This window comes from Molossus molossus, unplaced genomic scaffold (genome assembly GCF_014108415.1).
Source record: "Molossus molossus isolate mMolMol1 unplaced genomic scaffold, mMolMol1.p scaffold_m16_p_20, whole genome shotgun sequence".
Classification (NCBI taxonomy): domain Eukaryota; kingdom Metazoa; phylum Chordata; class Mammalia; order Chiroptera; family Molossidae; genus Molossus; species Molossus molossus.
This window is the reverse complement of record NW_023425356.1, coordinates 22,337,937-22,350,564: the sequence shown is the minus strand read 5'-3', so window position 1 is coordinate 22,350,564 and position 12,628 is coordinate 22,337,937. Positions and strand designations below refer to the sequence as shown.

General features: G+C 41.3%; 1 protein-coding gene across 1 annotated transcript in view; it reads left to right on the top strand.

The window, feature by feature from the left end:
• Positions 1 to 8,619, top strand: part of VPS45 (vacuolar protein sorting 45 homolog) — a 75,924-nt gene extending 67,305 nt beyond the window's left edge. The window contains exon 15 of the mRNA XM_036273747.1: positions 8,043 to 8,619. Coding sequence (XP_036129640.1) covers positions 8,043 to 8,130 — 88 coding nt within the window. The 3' untranslated portion in view covers positions 8,131 to 8,619. The remainder of the gene's footprint in view (positions 1 to 8,042) is intronic.
• Positions 8,620 to 12,628: the final 4,009 nt, after the last annotated feature.

Below are 12,628 nucleotides of genomic sequence, written 5' to 3'. Positions count from 1 at the left end.
AGGACTTCAAAGCAGATCTGGCTTCCAGAGTGCAGCTATTGGTGCTTTGCAGGAGATAAGTGAGGTCTATCTGGTTGGCTTTTTGAAGACACCAACCTGTGTGTGCTATCCACACCAAACATGTAACAATTATGCCAAATGACATCCAGCTAGCACACCACACATGTGGATAACATGCTTAAGAATCCACTATGGCCTGGCTGATGTGGCTCAGTGGTTGAGTGTCAGCCTATGCAACAAAAGGTCGCAGGTTAGATTCCCAGTCAGGACACATGCCCAGGTTGTGGGCCTGATCCTCAGTGGGGCATGCAGGAGGTGGCCAATCGATGTTCTCTCTCATCGATGTTTCTAACCCTCTCTCCCCCTCTCCTTTCCTCTCCCTCTAAAATCAATAAAGAATCCATTATGATGAGGAACATTTCTTTTTTTTTTTAATTCTCTTTTTCCTGTTATTGGTAGTTCTGAATGTTAGAATTATTTTCCCAGGGAGTCAAAGATGCCTAAGTATATGATTACAAGTGGAAAATAGGGCACAGAAATCAGGTATTGGCAGTTTTTCCATTTTCATTTGTGTGTGAAATTTTTTTACTATAAATGCGAGACATAGCCCTGGCCGGTTTGGCCCAGAGGTTAGAGCATAGGCCTTCAGACCAGAGTCATGGGTTTGATTCCGGTCAAGGGCACGTAGGTTGGTTTCGGTTCATCCCAGGCCCTGGTCAGGGTCTTTCAGGAGGTGGCCAGTCTCTCTCTCTCTCTCTCTTTCTCTCTCCCACTCTGTCTGAAGATAAGTGGGAAAAATATCCTCGGGTGAGGATTTGAAAAAATATATATAAATACAGGACATAAAGCATTAATGCAAGTTGCTGTTTCAGTGAACAAGTTTCAGCAGCCAACTTTATAACAATATAAATAAACCTGTTATATTCTTCTGGACAATGCCAACATGTGAATTTTTTTAAGGCAAGTAAATTTGTTATTGATGGCCAAAAAACATAAAACCTCTATTAACCTCCTCTTTCCAGGTTCTGCACCATTTCTATTCTCTTTTATAGCAAAATTCTTCAAGAATTGTTTATACTCCCTGTCTTTAATTCCTCCTTATATATTCTCTTAGACCCATATTTTTGTTTAATCCTCCCCTGAGGTTATGTTTATTGATTTTTTAAAAATTATTTTTCATTTATTTTTTCAGAGAGAGAAGAAGGGAGAGAGATAGAAACATCGATCTGAGAGAGAAACTTCGATCAGCTGCCTCCTGTATGCCCCCTTTTGGGAATTGAGCCCGTAACCAGGGCATGTGCCCTGACCAGGAATCGAACCAGCAACATTTTTGGTGTATGGGAGGATGCTCCAACCAACTGAGCCACCTGGCCAGGGTGGCCCATGTTTCTTTTAAACCTCACCTCTTGAGCCACTCCCTTTAGGCTTTTACCCCCATCACTCCCCAAACCTGTTCTTGTTTGTTGTGGACCCCAGGGACCTCCACATAGCTAATACCAGAGTCAACTTTTAGTACTCATTTTAGTTGACCTAGCAAGCATTTGACAATTGATCAGTCTCTTCATTTTGAAAGACTTTTATTGTTTAGCTTCCAGAAACTACAGTCATTGGTCCTACCTCACTGGCCATTCCTTTTCTGTCACTTTTGCTCATTTATATTTTTGGAATCCTGGACTATTCCCTTCACACTCCCTTCTGTCTCCTTCTTTAACACCTCTAATCTCATCTACTACTACCCAACACCTTATTCAGGTCACTCTAGCCACACTAGCCTCCTTTCTGTCCCTGAACATACAGGCCTCGCACTTGCTCCTTCCCCAGATTATACTCCTGTTCCTTCTGCTCTTGTCTCAAATGTCAGTTTCTCAGTGAGGCCTTCCTTGACCACTAGATTTAAAAATCTCACCCAGCTTCCCAGCCGGTCTGGCTCAGTGGTTGAGTGTCGACCCATGCACCAGGAGGTGGACCGCCAGTTTGATTCCCGGTCAGGGCACAGGCCCAGGTTGTGGGCCTGATCCCCAGTGGGGGGCATGCAGGAGGTGGCCAATCTATGTTTTTATCTCTCTCTCCCTCTCCTTTCCTTTCTCTCTAAAATCAATAAAGAAAAAAAATGGAAAAAAAATATTTCTAAAAACAATCTCACATCACCAACACCTTCAGCTCTCTTTCAAACCTGCCTTTTTTTGTCTCCATCGCATTTTCTTCCTCTAACTATTATAAACAGGCAGTATAAGCATTGTGGTTAAGAGAACAAACTGATGTATTATAGAATTGTACACTTGAAATTTATATAATCTGCCCTGGCCGGTTTTGCTCAGCGGTTAGAGCTTGGGCTGCCGACTAGAGAGTCCTGGGTTCGGTTCCTGCTGGGGGCACATGCCTCGGTTGTGGTTTGTCCCTGGCCCGGTTGGGGTCGTGTGGGTGGCAACCACTCGATGTGTCTCTCTCACATCGATGTTTCTCTCTCTCTTTCTCCCTCTCTCCCTCCCGCTCTATCTGAAGATAAATGCAAAAATGTCCTCGGGTGAGGATAAAAAAAAAAATTAAAAATTAAAAAAAAAAAAAAAGAAATTTATATAATCTTACTGACCAATGTCACCCCCAAGAAATTTAATACTTTTTTTTAAATGAGAGAAAAAGTCTGAAGCCAGATTGTCTGGGTTTGTATCCCAACTCTTGTCGCTTTCAAGATTTAAGACCTTGACTTCTCTGTGCCTCGATTTCTTCATAAGGTGCAGTAGTTTCTATCTCATTAGAATAGTACCTCGTATGTAGTGATAAGTGTTTTCCATTATTATTATTGTAGTGTTATTATTATTACATTTTAATTATTGTGTTTCTCTTCCCTCCTCCCCCATTGGAATATAAATTCTATGAGGGCAAGATTTTTTTACCTTGCTTATTAGTATGTTCTCAGTTTCTAGAACAGTGTCTGTCACATAGTAGGCACTTTAATAAATATTTGTTGATCAAATATTATCTCTGGAGCCCTGGCCGGTTTGGTTCAGTAGTTAGAGCATCGGCCCTCGGACCAGAGAGTCCTGGGTTTGGTTCCCACTAAGGGCATGTACCTCGGTTGCAGTTTGTCCCTGGCCCCAGTTGGGGTCATGTGGGTGGCCACCAGTCAATGTGTCTCTCTCACATCAATGTTTCTCTCTCTTCCTCCCTCTCTTCCCATCACTCTATCTGAAGATAAATACAAAAATGTCCTTGAGTGAGGATAAGAAAAAAATTGTTATCTCTGGAAAAAGTAATGGGAAGAAGAAGAATTAAAGAAGACTCAATCTCTATGTGTACTATTTTTAAATTTTTGCCCAAAAAAATGTGTCCATTTAGTGCTTGTGCCCCTGAAAAACATATAGGGTTATATGAAAAATGGACATGTAGACAAAGCAATTCCTTTGGGGAGTGATAGTGTAGAGTTGGGTTTTAAAAGATGCAGTTTCACTACATAAAGTGGGAGAGGGGTGTGGCAGTCTTCTAGGCAGAGGCAGTAGTTTTGTACAAGAGCAGCGGGGTGAGAAATATAGTAGTGGCTCTGAAAACTGGAAGCAGTGGGAATTGAGAGTAGAGTTTTCAGTATTTTAAGCTATGAAAAGTTTTATCCTCTTTTTATCCTCTCCTTCTCTTACTCACTCCCACGTTCCAGGGTCTCTAGCTGAGTGTTTGGTTGTAATTAGAAGCCTTATTACCCCATTAAAGCAAATATCTTGAGATTTATTCTCATTATTTTCCTGAGAGTCTTTTTCTATTTTCCTGATTCTCAGAAATTTCACTTTTTTTTTTTAAATCCTCACCCAAGGGTATTTTTCCATTTCTTTTCAGAGTGGGAGGGAGGGGTAGAAAGAGAAACATCGATGTGAGAGAGACACATCGATGGGGTGCCTCCCGCATGAGCAGGACTGTGGACATACCGAAACCGAGGTATGTGCCCTTGAGCGGAATTGAACCCGAGACTCTTTGATCCATGGGCTGATGCTCTAACCGCTGAGCCAAAACAGCCAGAGCCTTCTCCACCCACCTACCCCACCCCCACTGTAGCACTCTTCACATTTGAGTCTATATTCCTTTGGTGTCTTTGGTATAATAAGAAGCTCACATATAATTTCTATCTGTGGAGTATAGTGAGAAAAAAAAAAAGGAAGATAGTTTTGTTTAGGAACACAGTTCAGCTCAATTACTTTAGTATAAAATTTAAAATTCTGTAAGTGTTCGTCTCTAGTCCCTTATAAAACCTTTAAAAATGAAATTTGTTATTCCATGTGTAAAGCAAGACATTTTTTGAGGTTGACTTTTTTTTTTTTTGCAATTTTTATTAACTTATTTTTGTTACAGATTTCCCCCCATTGACACCCTCCTCCCGACCCCCCCAAGCATTGTTGTCTATATTCATTAATTATACATGCATGCATATAAGTTTTATGATTTATCTCTTCCCTCCATCCTCCTCCCCCTCCTCTGAGGTTTTTCAGTCTGTACCCCACTTCCATGTCTCTGGGTCTATTTTGTTCATCAGCTTGTATTGTTCATTATATTCCACAAATAAGTGAGATCATGTGATATTTGTCTCTGATTGGCTTATTTTACTTAGCATTATACTCTCTAGGACCTTCCATGTCATCTTAAAGGATAAGAGATCTTTCTTACATCTGCATAGTATTCCATTGTATATATGTACTACAGCTTTTTTATCCATTCGTCTCTTGATGGACACTTGGGTTGTTTCCAGATCTTAGCAACTGTAAATAGTGCTGCTATGAACATGGGGGTACATATATTCTTTCTGATTGGTGTTTCAGGCTTTTTAGGGTATATTCCTAGAAGGGGGGTCTCCGGGTCAAATGGCAATTCAATTTTTAATTTTTTGAGGAAACACCATAGTGTTTTCCATAGTGGCTGCACCAGTCTGCATTCCCACCAGCAGTGTACTAGAGTCCCCTTTTCTCCACACCCTCGCCAGCACGTTTTTTGATGATTTGTTGATGGCAGCCATTCTGGCAAATGTGAGGTGATGCCTCATAGTCTTTAATTTGCATCTCTGATAATTAATGACGTTGAGCATTTTTTCATATTGTCTCTTGGCCATTTGTATGTCCTGTTTGGAGAGCTGTCTCTTTAGGTTCTCTGCCCATTTTTTAATTGGATTCTTTGTCTTCCTTTTGTTGAGGTGTATGAGTACTTTATATATTTTGGAAATTAACCCCTTATCTGATTTATCGTTGACAGTTATGCTCTCCCATAGAATGGGTTCCCTTTCCATTTTGATGCTTGTTTCTTTTGCTGTGCAGAAACTTTTTAGTTTGATGTAGTCTCATTTTGAGGTTGACTTTTAAACATCAGGGCTTTTGTCTCCCCACCTTCCTTCTTTACATCATGTTGGAAAAGCAGCCTTGATGACAGCACAAAGCAATAGTATTAATCCACTAGGTTAGCTCTGGGTGCCATCTCTGTTTATCCCATGTCTCACGCTGAGTTGTGACTGTGTCTCTGACTCAGAGCCTCTTAAAGGAAGGAAATAAGTGTTCACCTAGCTCAGGGCCTTCTTCATAACAGATGCTCAGTAAATACTTGTTAAATTGAATCGAGTGGGATCAAATTGGATTATAGTGCCACAGGGGAAGGGGATTTTTTTTTTTTTTTTTTTAGAATTGTTTGACTGATTTGAGAGAGAGAGAAAAGGGCAGGGAGGGAGCGAAAGAGACAGAGAAAGAGAGGTGTAAGATAGAAATATCAGTTGGTTGCCTCACATAAGTGCCCTGACCGGGGATCAAACCTGCAACCTGGGTATGTGCCTTGACTGGAATTGAACCCAAGACCCTTCAGTGCACAGGAAAACACTCCAACCAACTGAGCCACACCAGCCTGGTACGAGAAGGGGATTTTTGAGTTTGCTTTTTAAGTAAGGCGGATTTAAAACAACCCTAGAAAAGAAAAATTATTTTTTGTTGTTTTTAAACATAGTATAAATTTGGGGTACAGAAATCAGTATGTTCATCACCCGTAATTGTTAAAGCATTCTGCAGTGACTCATCAAAGTCCCCAAATAGATACTTTTAAAAAAGCCACAATGGCCCTAGGAAACAAAATTAGGCTTGGAAAATACAAATAATGTTTTCTCTGCTGTCAAGAATGTGAGGTCTTGTTGCTACACAAAGGAGGATCTTTAAGAATAATTTCAGGAATGCTACTCCTTTCCTTTAGACTTGTAGCAGAGGTTGAAGTGAAGCAAAGATTACCTAATAAATCCCTTAGTGTTTCCTAGCATGTGTGTTTCATTCTTACTAAAAGTCATTTTCTGACCTGCAAGTGTCTCTAGTCCAACTGGCCAGAAAGCCAGGCCGGCCAGAGGTGCCTGCATTTCAGTAGATAAATAAATAAACGTAGCTTCTACTACTTTCCCTCTACCTCACCTTTTTTTTTTTCTTTTGCAAAGGAGTTTGGAATTTAAATTCTATAACGTCCAAATCTTCCAGGTTTAAAACTACAGAACAATGGTAATAACAAGGTACCTGGTCATTCCTCCAACCTTCTGTCTGCTGTAGGTCTGTCTCCTGAGAGTGAGTCTAACATAATTAAAAATACTACCCCAAAACCTCGTATCGCAAAGAAGGCTCTCTTGCCAATGTGTAGCTATTTTAATTCATTATTCAGCATTTACTGAGTACCTACTAGGTGTCAGCCACTGTGTTAAGCCCCAGAGATCCAAGCCGAGTAAGTCTTAGTTCCACCCTAAGGAGCAACAGCCCCCCCTATTTTGGTAATGATGATATGTAGACTACCTCGTTCATATTAATACAGTGTCAACATAGCACTAAGCCAAGTGATCATCGTGATGGGCATGATTAGTTCAGCATGAAGGAGTTTGGGAAGGCTTCACAGAAAAGGTGACTTTTTAGCTCTGGCTTGTTTGGCTCAACAGTCAGAGCGTCGGCCCGCTGACCAATGAGTCGTGAGTTCGATGCTGGTCAAGGGCACGTACCTTAGTTCTGGTTCTCCCCGGCCCTGGTTGGGGTCGTGCCAGAGGCAAGCAGTCGATGTGTCCCTCTCACATCGATATTTCTCTCTCTATCCCTCTCTTTCCCTCCCACTCTATCGGGAAAAAAAAATGGAAAAATATCCTCAGGTGGGGATTTTTTTTTTTTTAAAAAGGTGACTTTCAATCCTCAGCCTTAAAGTATAAAAAGGATTTCATCCACGAGATAAGGATAGTCTATCATTTCAGACATGGGACATACTAAGAGCACAAGCGTAAAGGTATGAAGGCTCACGATATGTTCAGAGAACAATGGCATGGATGGCACAGGCTGCATGGTGGGAGATGGACCCAGACAAGTGAGAGGCAGGATCGTGTGATGCTGAAGGGCACGGCTCCTAGAGCCTGGGTTTGAATCCCAGATAAGCCGATTACTAGCTGTGGTGACCTTGGCAAATCACTTAACTTCTCTCTAGCTTGATTTCTTCATTTTTATAAGGAGAGTAATAGCATCTATTCCATACATGTATACACACACATAATGACTTAAAACAGTTCTCAGAACAAAGTAAATACAACTGTTAGTTATTATTAGGCCACATTATGAATGGCCTTGATTTTAATCTGTAAATTATTATATGAGCAAAAGAAAGAAGAAGGGAGAGTATAGTCTGCATTTTAGAAAATTAGCTCTGGTGCCACTCTGGAGAGTAGAATGGATAGAATACGCAGAGATAAGAAGTGCTGATGTAACATGGTTCTGAGTAATATAGTGCCCTTGCCCTTGAACCTTCTGAGTCGCTAACTAGAAATTTCAAACTTGAAATATCAGTCTTAACAGATCTTACGAGTTCAATGCTAAAACAGTGAGAACCCTGAGGAAGAGCAGAGTCTCTCCCGTCTGGACATTCAGTGCTCAACTGATGCTGCTGTCCTGAACCCAAATCAGACCAGTGCTTGCTTACTAGTCCCGTCTGCCCATCTACTTAGAAGTCGTGAGCAAGACATTCTATTTTGGAAGATGCTGTTTTATTTTTTCCCTTTGAGTAACCTCCAATCTACCGGTCAGTTTCCTAGAGGAAGTTCTGTCTTCTGGACTGCACAGCCGAAGCAGGGAGAGCTCTCAAGTTACCGCGCGGTCAGCAAGCAGAAGGTGAGATGGTGATGGAGAGGCGAGAAGAATGGCACGTCCTGCCCTCCTGCCTCGCTGCAGGCTCTCCCACTGACCGGAGTGTTGGAGGAGAAGAGCCTTGGGTCTTGTGCTTGTCCATCTCCAGGCAGCCTGCCGATTCCTGAACTGTTGGCACAGACACCGAGACTCTCAGTGATAATTTGAGAATAAGTCTGAGACCATCCCAACCCACTTTTCTCGTGGTCTCTTTATCAAATAAAATGTATTCCTTGTATTTAATAGCACAATCACTTATGTTTCTGATGAATTTTGTTGGGGTCTTACTTGACAAAGGGTCGTGAGAGCCTAGAGGAGTTCAAAGTAATCATTTGATGTACATGTACACACTCTCTCTCCTTGACCCCTTTTATTTTTCATTAACCACATTCCTGCACAAGTCATTTCTGAAAACTCATCATGTTTCTGTAGAGATCCATCCAAAAATTGTCCCTACATTGAAATTTTCTGTGGCACTGAGAAACCATGTATGACTACAATAAAAATCCATTTTATGAAAAGATACATGTGACTTGTTGTTTCTGTAGTGTTAATAACTATTTATGGGAATTTATGAGATGAGGCATGAGCTGGCTTCACATCAAATGTGGAGCCCCATCAAACATATCAGGGCAAACAATAAATTCCGGTGTCAATTTCACTTCTCTTGAAAGCAATGGAAAGAGCCCTGGCTGGTTTGGCTCAGTGGTTAAAGCATTGGCCTGCGGACCAGAGAGGCCCGGGTTTGGTTCCACTAAGAACACATACCTCGGTTGCAGTTTGTCCCCGGCCCTGGTTGGGGTTATGTGGGTAGCAACCACTCGATGTGTCTTACGTCGATGTTTCTCTCTCTTCCTCCCACTCTATAAGATAAATGCAAAAATGTCCTCGGGTGAAGATTAAAAAATAAATAAAAAATAGAAAGTAATGGAAAGAGATGATATCATCTATGCCAGAAAGTTATGACATCCTCAAATCATAGCAAAAAACACCACAGTAGCCCTGGCCGGTTTGGCTCAGCGGTTAGAGCGTCTACCTGCGGTCCAAAGAGACCCGGGTTCGGTTCCCGCTAAGAGCGCGTACTTCGGTTGCAGTTTGTCCCCGGCCCTGGTTGGTCATGCGGGTGGCAGCCACTCGATGTGTCCCTTCACGTCGATGTTTCTCTCTCTCTCTCCCTTCCTCTCTCTCCCTCCCACTCTATCTGTACAAAAACTGGAAAAATATCCTCGGGTGAGGATTAAAAAAAAAACAAACAAAAAAAACACCACAGTAGCCTGGCCGGTTTGGCTCAGCAGTTGGAGCGTCGGCCTGCGGTCCAGAGAGACCTGGGTTCGGTTCCTGCTAAGGGCACGTACCTCGGTTGCAGTTTGTCCCGGGCCCTGGTTGGTCGTGCGGGTGGCAGCCACTCGATGAGTCCCTTTCACGTCGATGTTTCTCTCTCTCTCTCTCTCTCTCTCTCTCTCTCTCTCTCTCTCTTCCTCTCTCTCCCTCCCACTCTACCTGAACAAAAAATGGAAAAATGTCCTAGGGTGAGGATAAAAATAAACAAACAAACAAAAAAAAACACCACAGCATAACCCCTCCCTGGTTCTCTGTCTCATATTTTTTACCTTTCCTTTGGTATCAGATAGCCAAGGCACAAATCTGTATCACAGTTATGTGGCTTTGGGAATGTCATTTAGTGTCTCTGTGGCTCAGTTTCCTCATATATAAAACAAGAGTAATAAAGTACCTTCCTCATAGGAGTGTAAGGACTGAATGAGATGAGATAATACATATAAAACACTTAGAGCATCTAAACAATTAAATGAACTAATAATAGTAAATACAATTGAGTTCTTCTCAAAGTTGGGGGATACAAAATTACCATGCAGAATGATTGGATTCCTGTCAACCCTCCCAACTGTACTAGTTTCTTTAACTTATACTCATGTGAAGCCCTAAGCTTTAAAAAAAAAAAAAAAAAAAAGTCCATATGATAGCTAAGCTGTAGGTTGTTTTTTTTGTTATGGTTTATTTAGGTGCTTTTTAAAAATTCTTCATTTTTAAAATAATAATAAAGTGAGATAGCCTACTTCACTTAGGGAGACAATATTTTGAATGTAACATTTATAAGTTACATAGCCTTTTCAAAAAGACAGAAACCTCCCTTTTCCAAGCAGGATTATCTGTGCTTCCCTTCCTCTTGGCAAAATAACTCTTTGGAATAAAAAGAATAAGAACAGAGACTTTTCTTATATTATTCTCTTCATTATTTGCCTGTGTCCATTGTGCCTACTCAACTAACAATATCAAAGAATCTAAGAAATGCGCCTTACTCTCAGATATTTGATGCAGAAATGGGCATTTCTTTGTTTAAGGATCAAAGACTCACACTTTAAGATTTACCAAGCTGATTACATTATTACTAACCCTTTAAAAACATCATTTTAATTAAGGTCCCATATGCTTTTAATGACCTCTCCTCCATAGATTGAAATGCCCTAGTCAAAGCCTCTATGTCACATTTATTCTACAAAAACCAAAGGTTCTTGTTTTTAGCTAAACAAATGTTTGGATAATAGCTCCTGTCCAGTGAACTTGCAAGCAGCAATTCATAAGTCCTTATCTTCGATAGTCCCTTCTCCCTCTCTTATGTGGAGTTACTTATAAAAGAGTATATTGAAGAATAAAGCTACTAACAGTTGTGTCTTTTCCACGGTGACGCAGTTAGGGAGGTAACCCCATCACAAGTTCTCCCAGTATCATCTCTACAGAAGAGAAATTGGCTTGAGTTATTTTTGTGGTCTGTGTGTGTGGTGGCGTCAAGCTCACTGAGGAGACAGTGCTATGAACATGTGTAAAGGAATCCATAAGTTCTTTTTTTAAAAAAATATTTTTTCTTTATTGATTTTAGAGAGAGAAACATCGATGAGAGAGAACATCGACTAGCTGCCTCCTGCATGCCCCCCACTGGGGATCAAGCCGGCAACTTGGGTATGTGCCCTGACCGGGAATCGAACCGGTGGCCTCTTGGAGCATGGGTCAACGCTCAACCACTGAACCACACCGAATGGGTGGAACCCATAAGTTCTTACTCTGAGATTTCTCTCAAGAATTGGTCTTTGGAAACAATCCTAATTTAGCTTGGAGAACAGGCCAGGGGAAGAGTATGGAGAATGGAAAGAAGGGTGAGTAACAGGACAAAGGGACACAGAATGGGGGAAGGTAGGGGCAGTATGGTGAGGCAGTGCAGCAATGCAGGCAGAGAGAGAGAGAGAGAGAGAGAGAGAGAGAGAAGACAGATTTATGTAATCTTAAGGAGCAGATAGGCAGGGAAGGTTCTCCAGCCCACATGCATCTGTTCTGGAATCTGAAAATTACTTTGGAGGGTTTGATATTTTAGCATTCCCTCTCTCTGTCTGGTGTTCCACAAAGCTCCAGCTTCTGCCTTTTGTAGCATACCAGGACCCTAGTACCGCAAAGATAGCAGGCACGCAAATATTAGTTGACTAAGAGGAGGGCAAAAAAGGAAGATGGGGCAAGTCATGAATTACTTTTTTCTCATAAACCAGAATCTACTGAAACTACAAATGCAAACCACTTCTATCTGCCTGGCCAGCAAACCTTCAAAAGATCATGCAGGCTCATTTTCTCACCACATCACTGGGGTATTTTGCTTCCTCGCTTATGAAGATACCCTAGATTTTCTCATTCTTGTAAGATCACTTTATAAACAGAGAGGGTGGGAAAGAGATGGTGGGAAGGTGAGAGGATGGTGGGAAGGGAAGAGGGTGTGTGTGTGTGTGTGTGTGTGTGTGTGTACAAAATCTAAACAGTAAACGAGTCAGAAAACCTGGAGTCTAATTCATTTAGCCAGCAACTTGCTATGTAAATTTGGGTAAGTCAGTTGATTTGCATGCCCTTATTTGTTCTATATACTTCACAAGGTAGCATTAATATTTAAAGAAATAATTTATAATAGCATTTTGAAAGGATAAATTTCTATCAGTCTAATATATAGAAATTAATTAGTATGGTAAATGAAAAGTGGTTAAGAGGAATATTATTGGAATGGGGGATAAGGGGGGGTGGGACTAGAGAGAAGCCCCCTCCCCCTCCATTTGACAGATACCAGAAAAAGCCAAGACCTCCCCATGCCTCAAACCACAAATTTGGTCAACACTTTTATCTTGAGATATCTCTGGGGAAAGGGTTCTTTTTTCCCCTCTCCTCTGTGCCAGAGATTTTTATTCATTTTTGTGGTTATTTGTGCCTACCATATGCCAGGCAATGTGTTGGTTAGCTTATTATTATTCAATAATTAGCCCTAGAGAGCAATATTTGTATTTTCAAAGGACTTTCACGAGGCATCTCATTATTTTGCCCTGACTTCCCTTGTTGATGGAACTGGCAGTTCATCCCTCACAATTTAATATGTGGAGGAATTGAGGCCCAAAGAAATTCAGTGACTTGACCAAAGGCCACAGAGCAATGATGAAACCAGT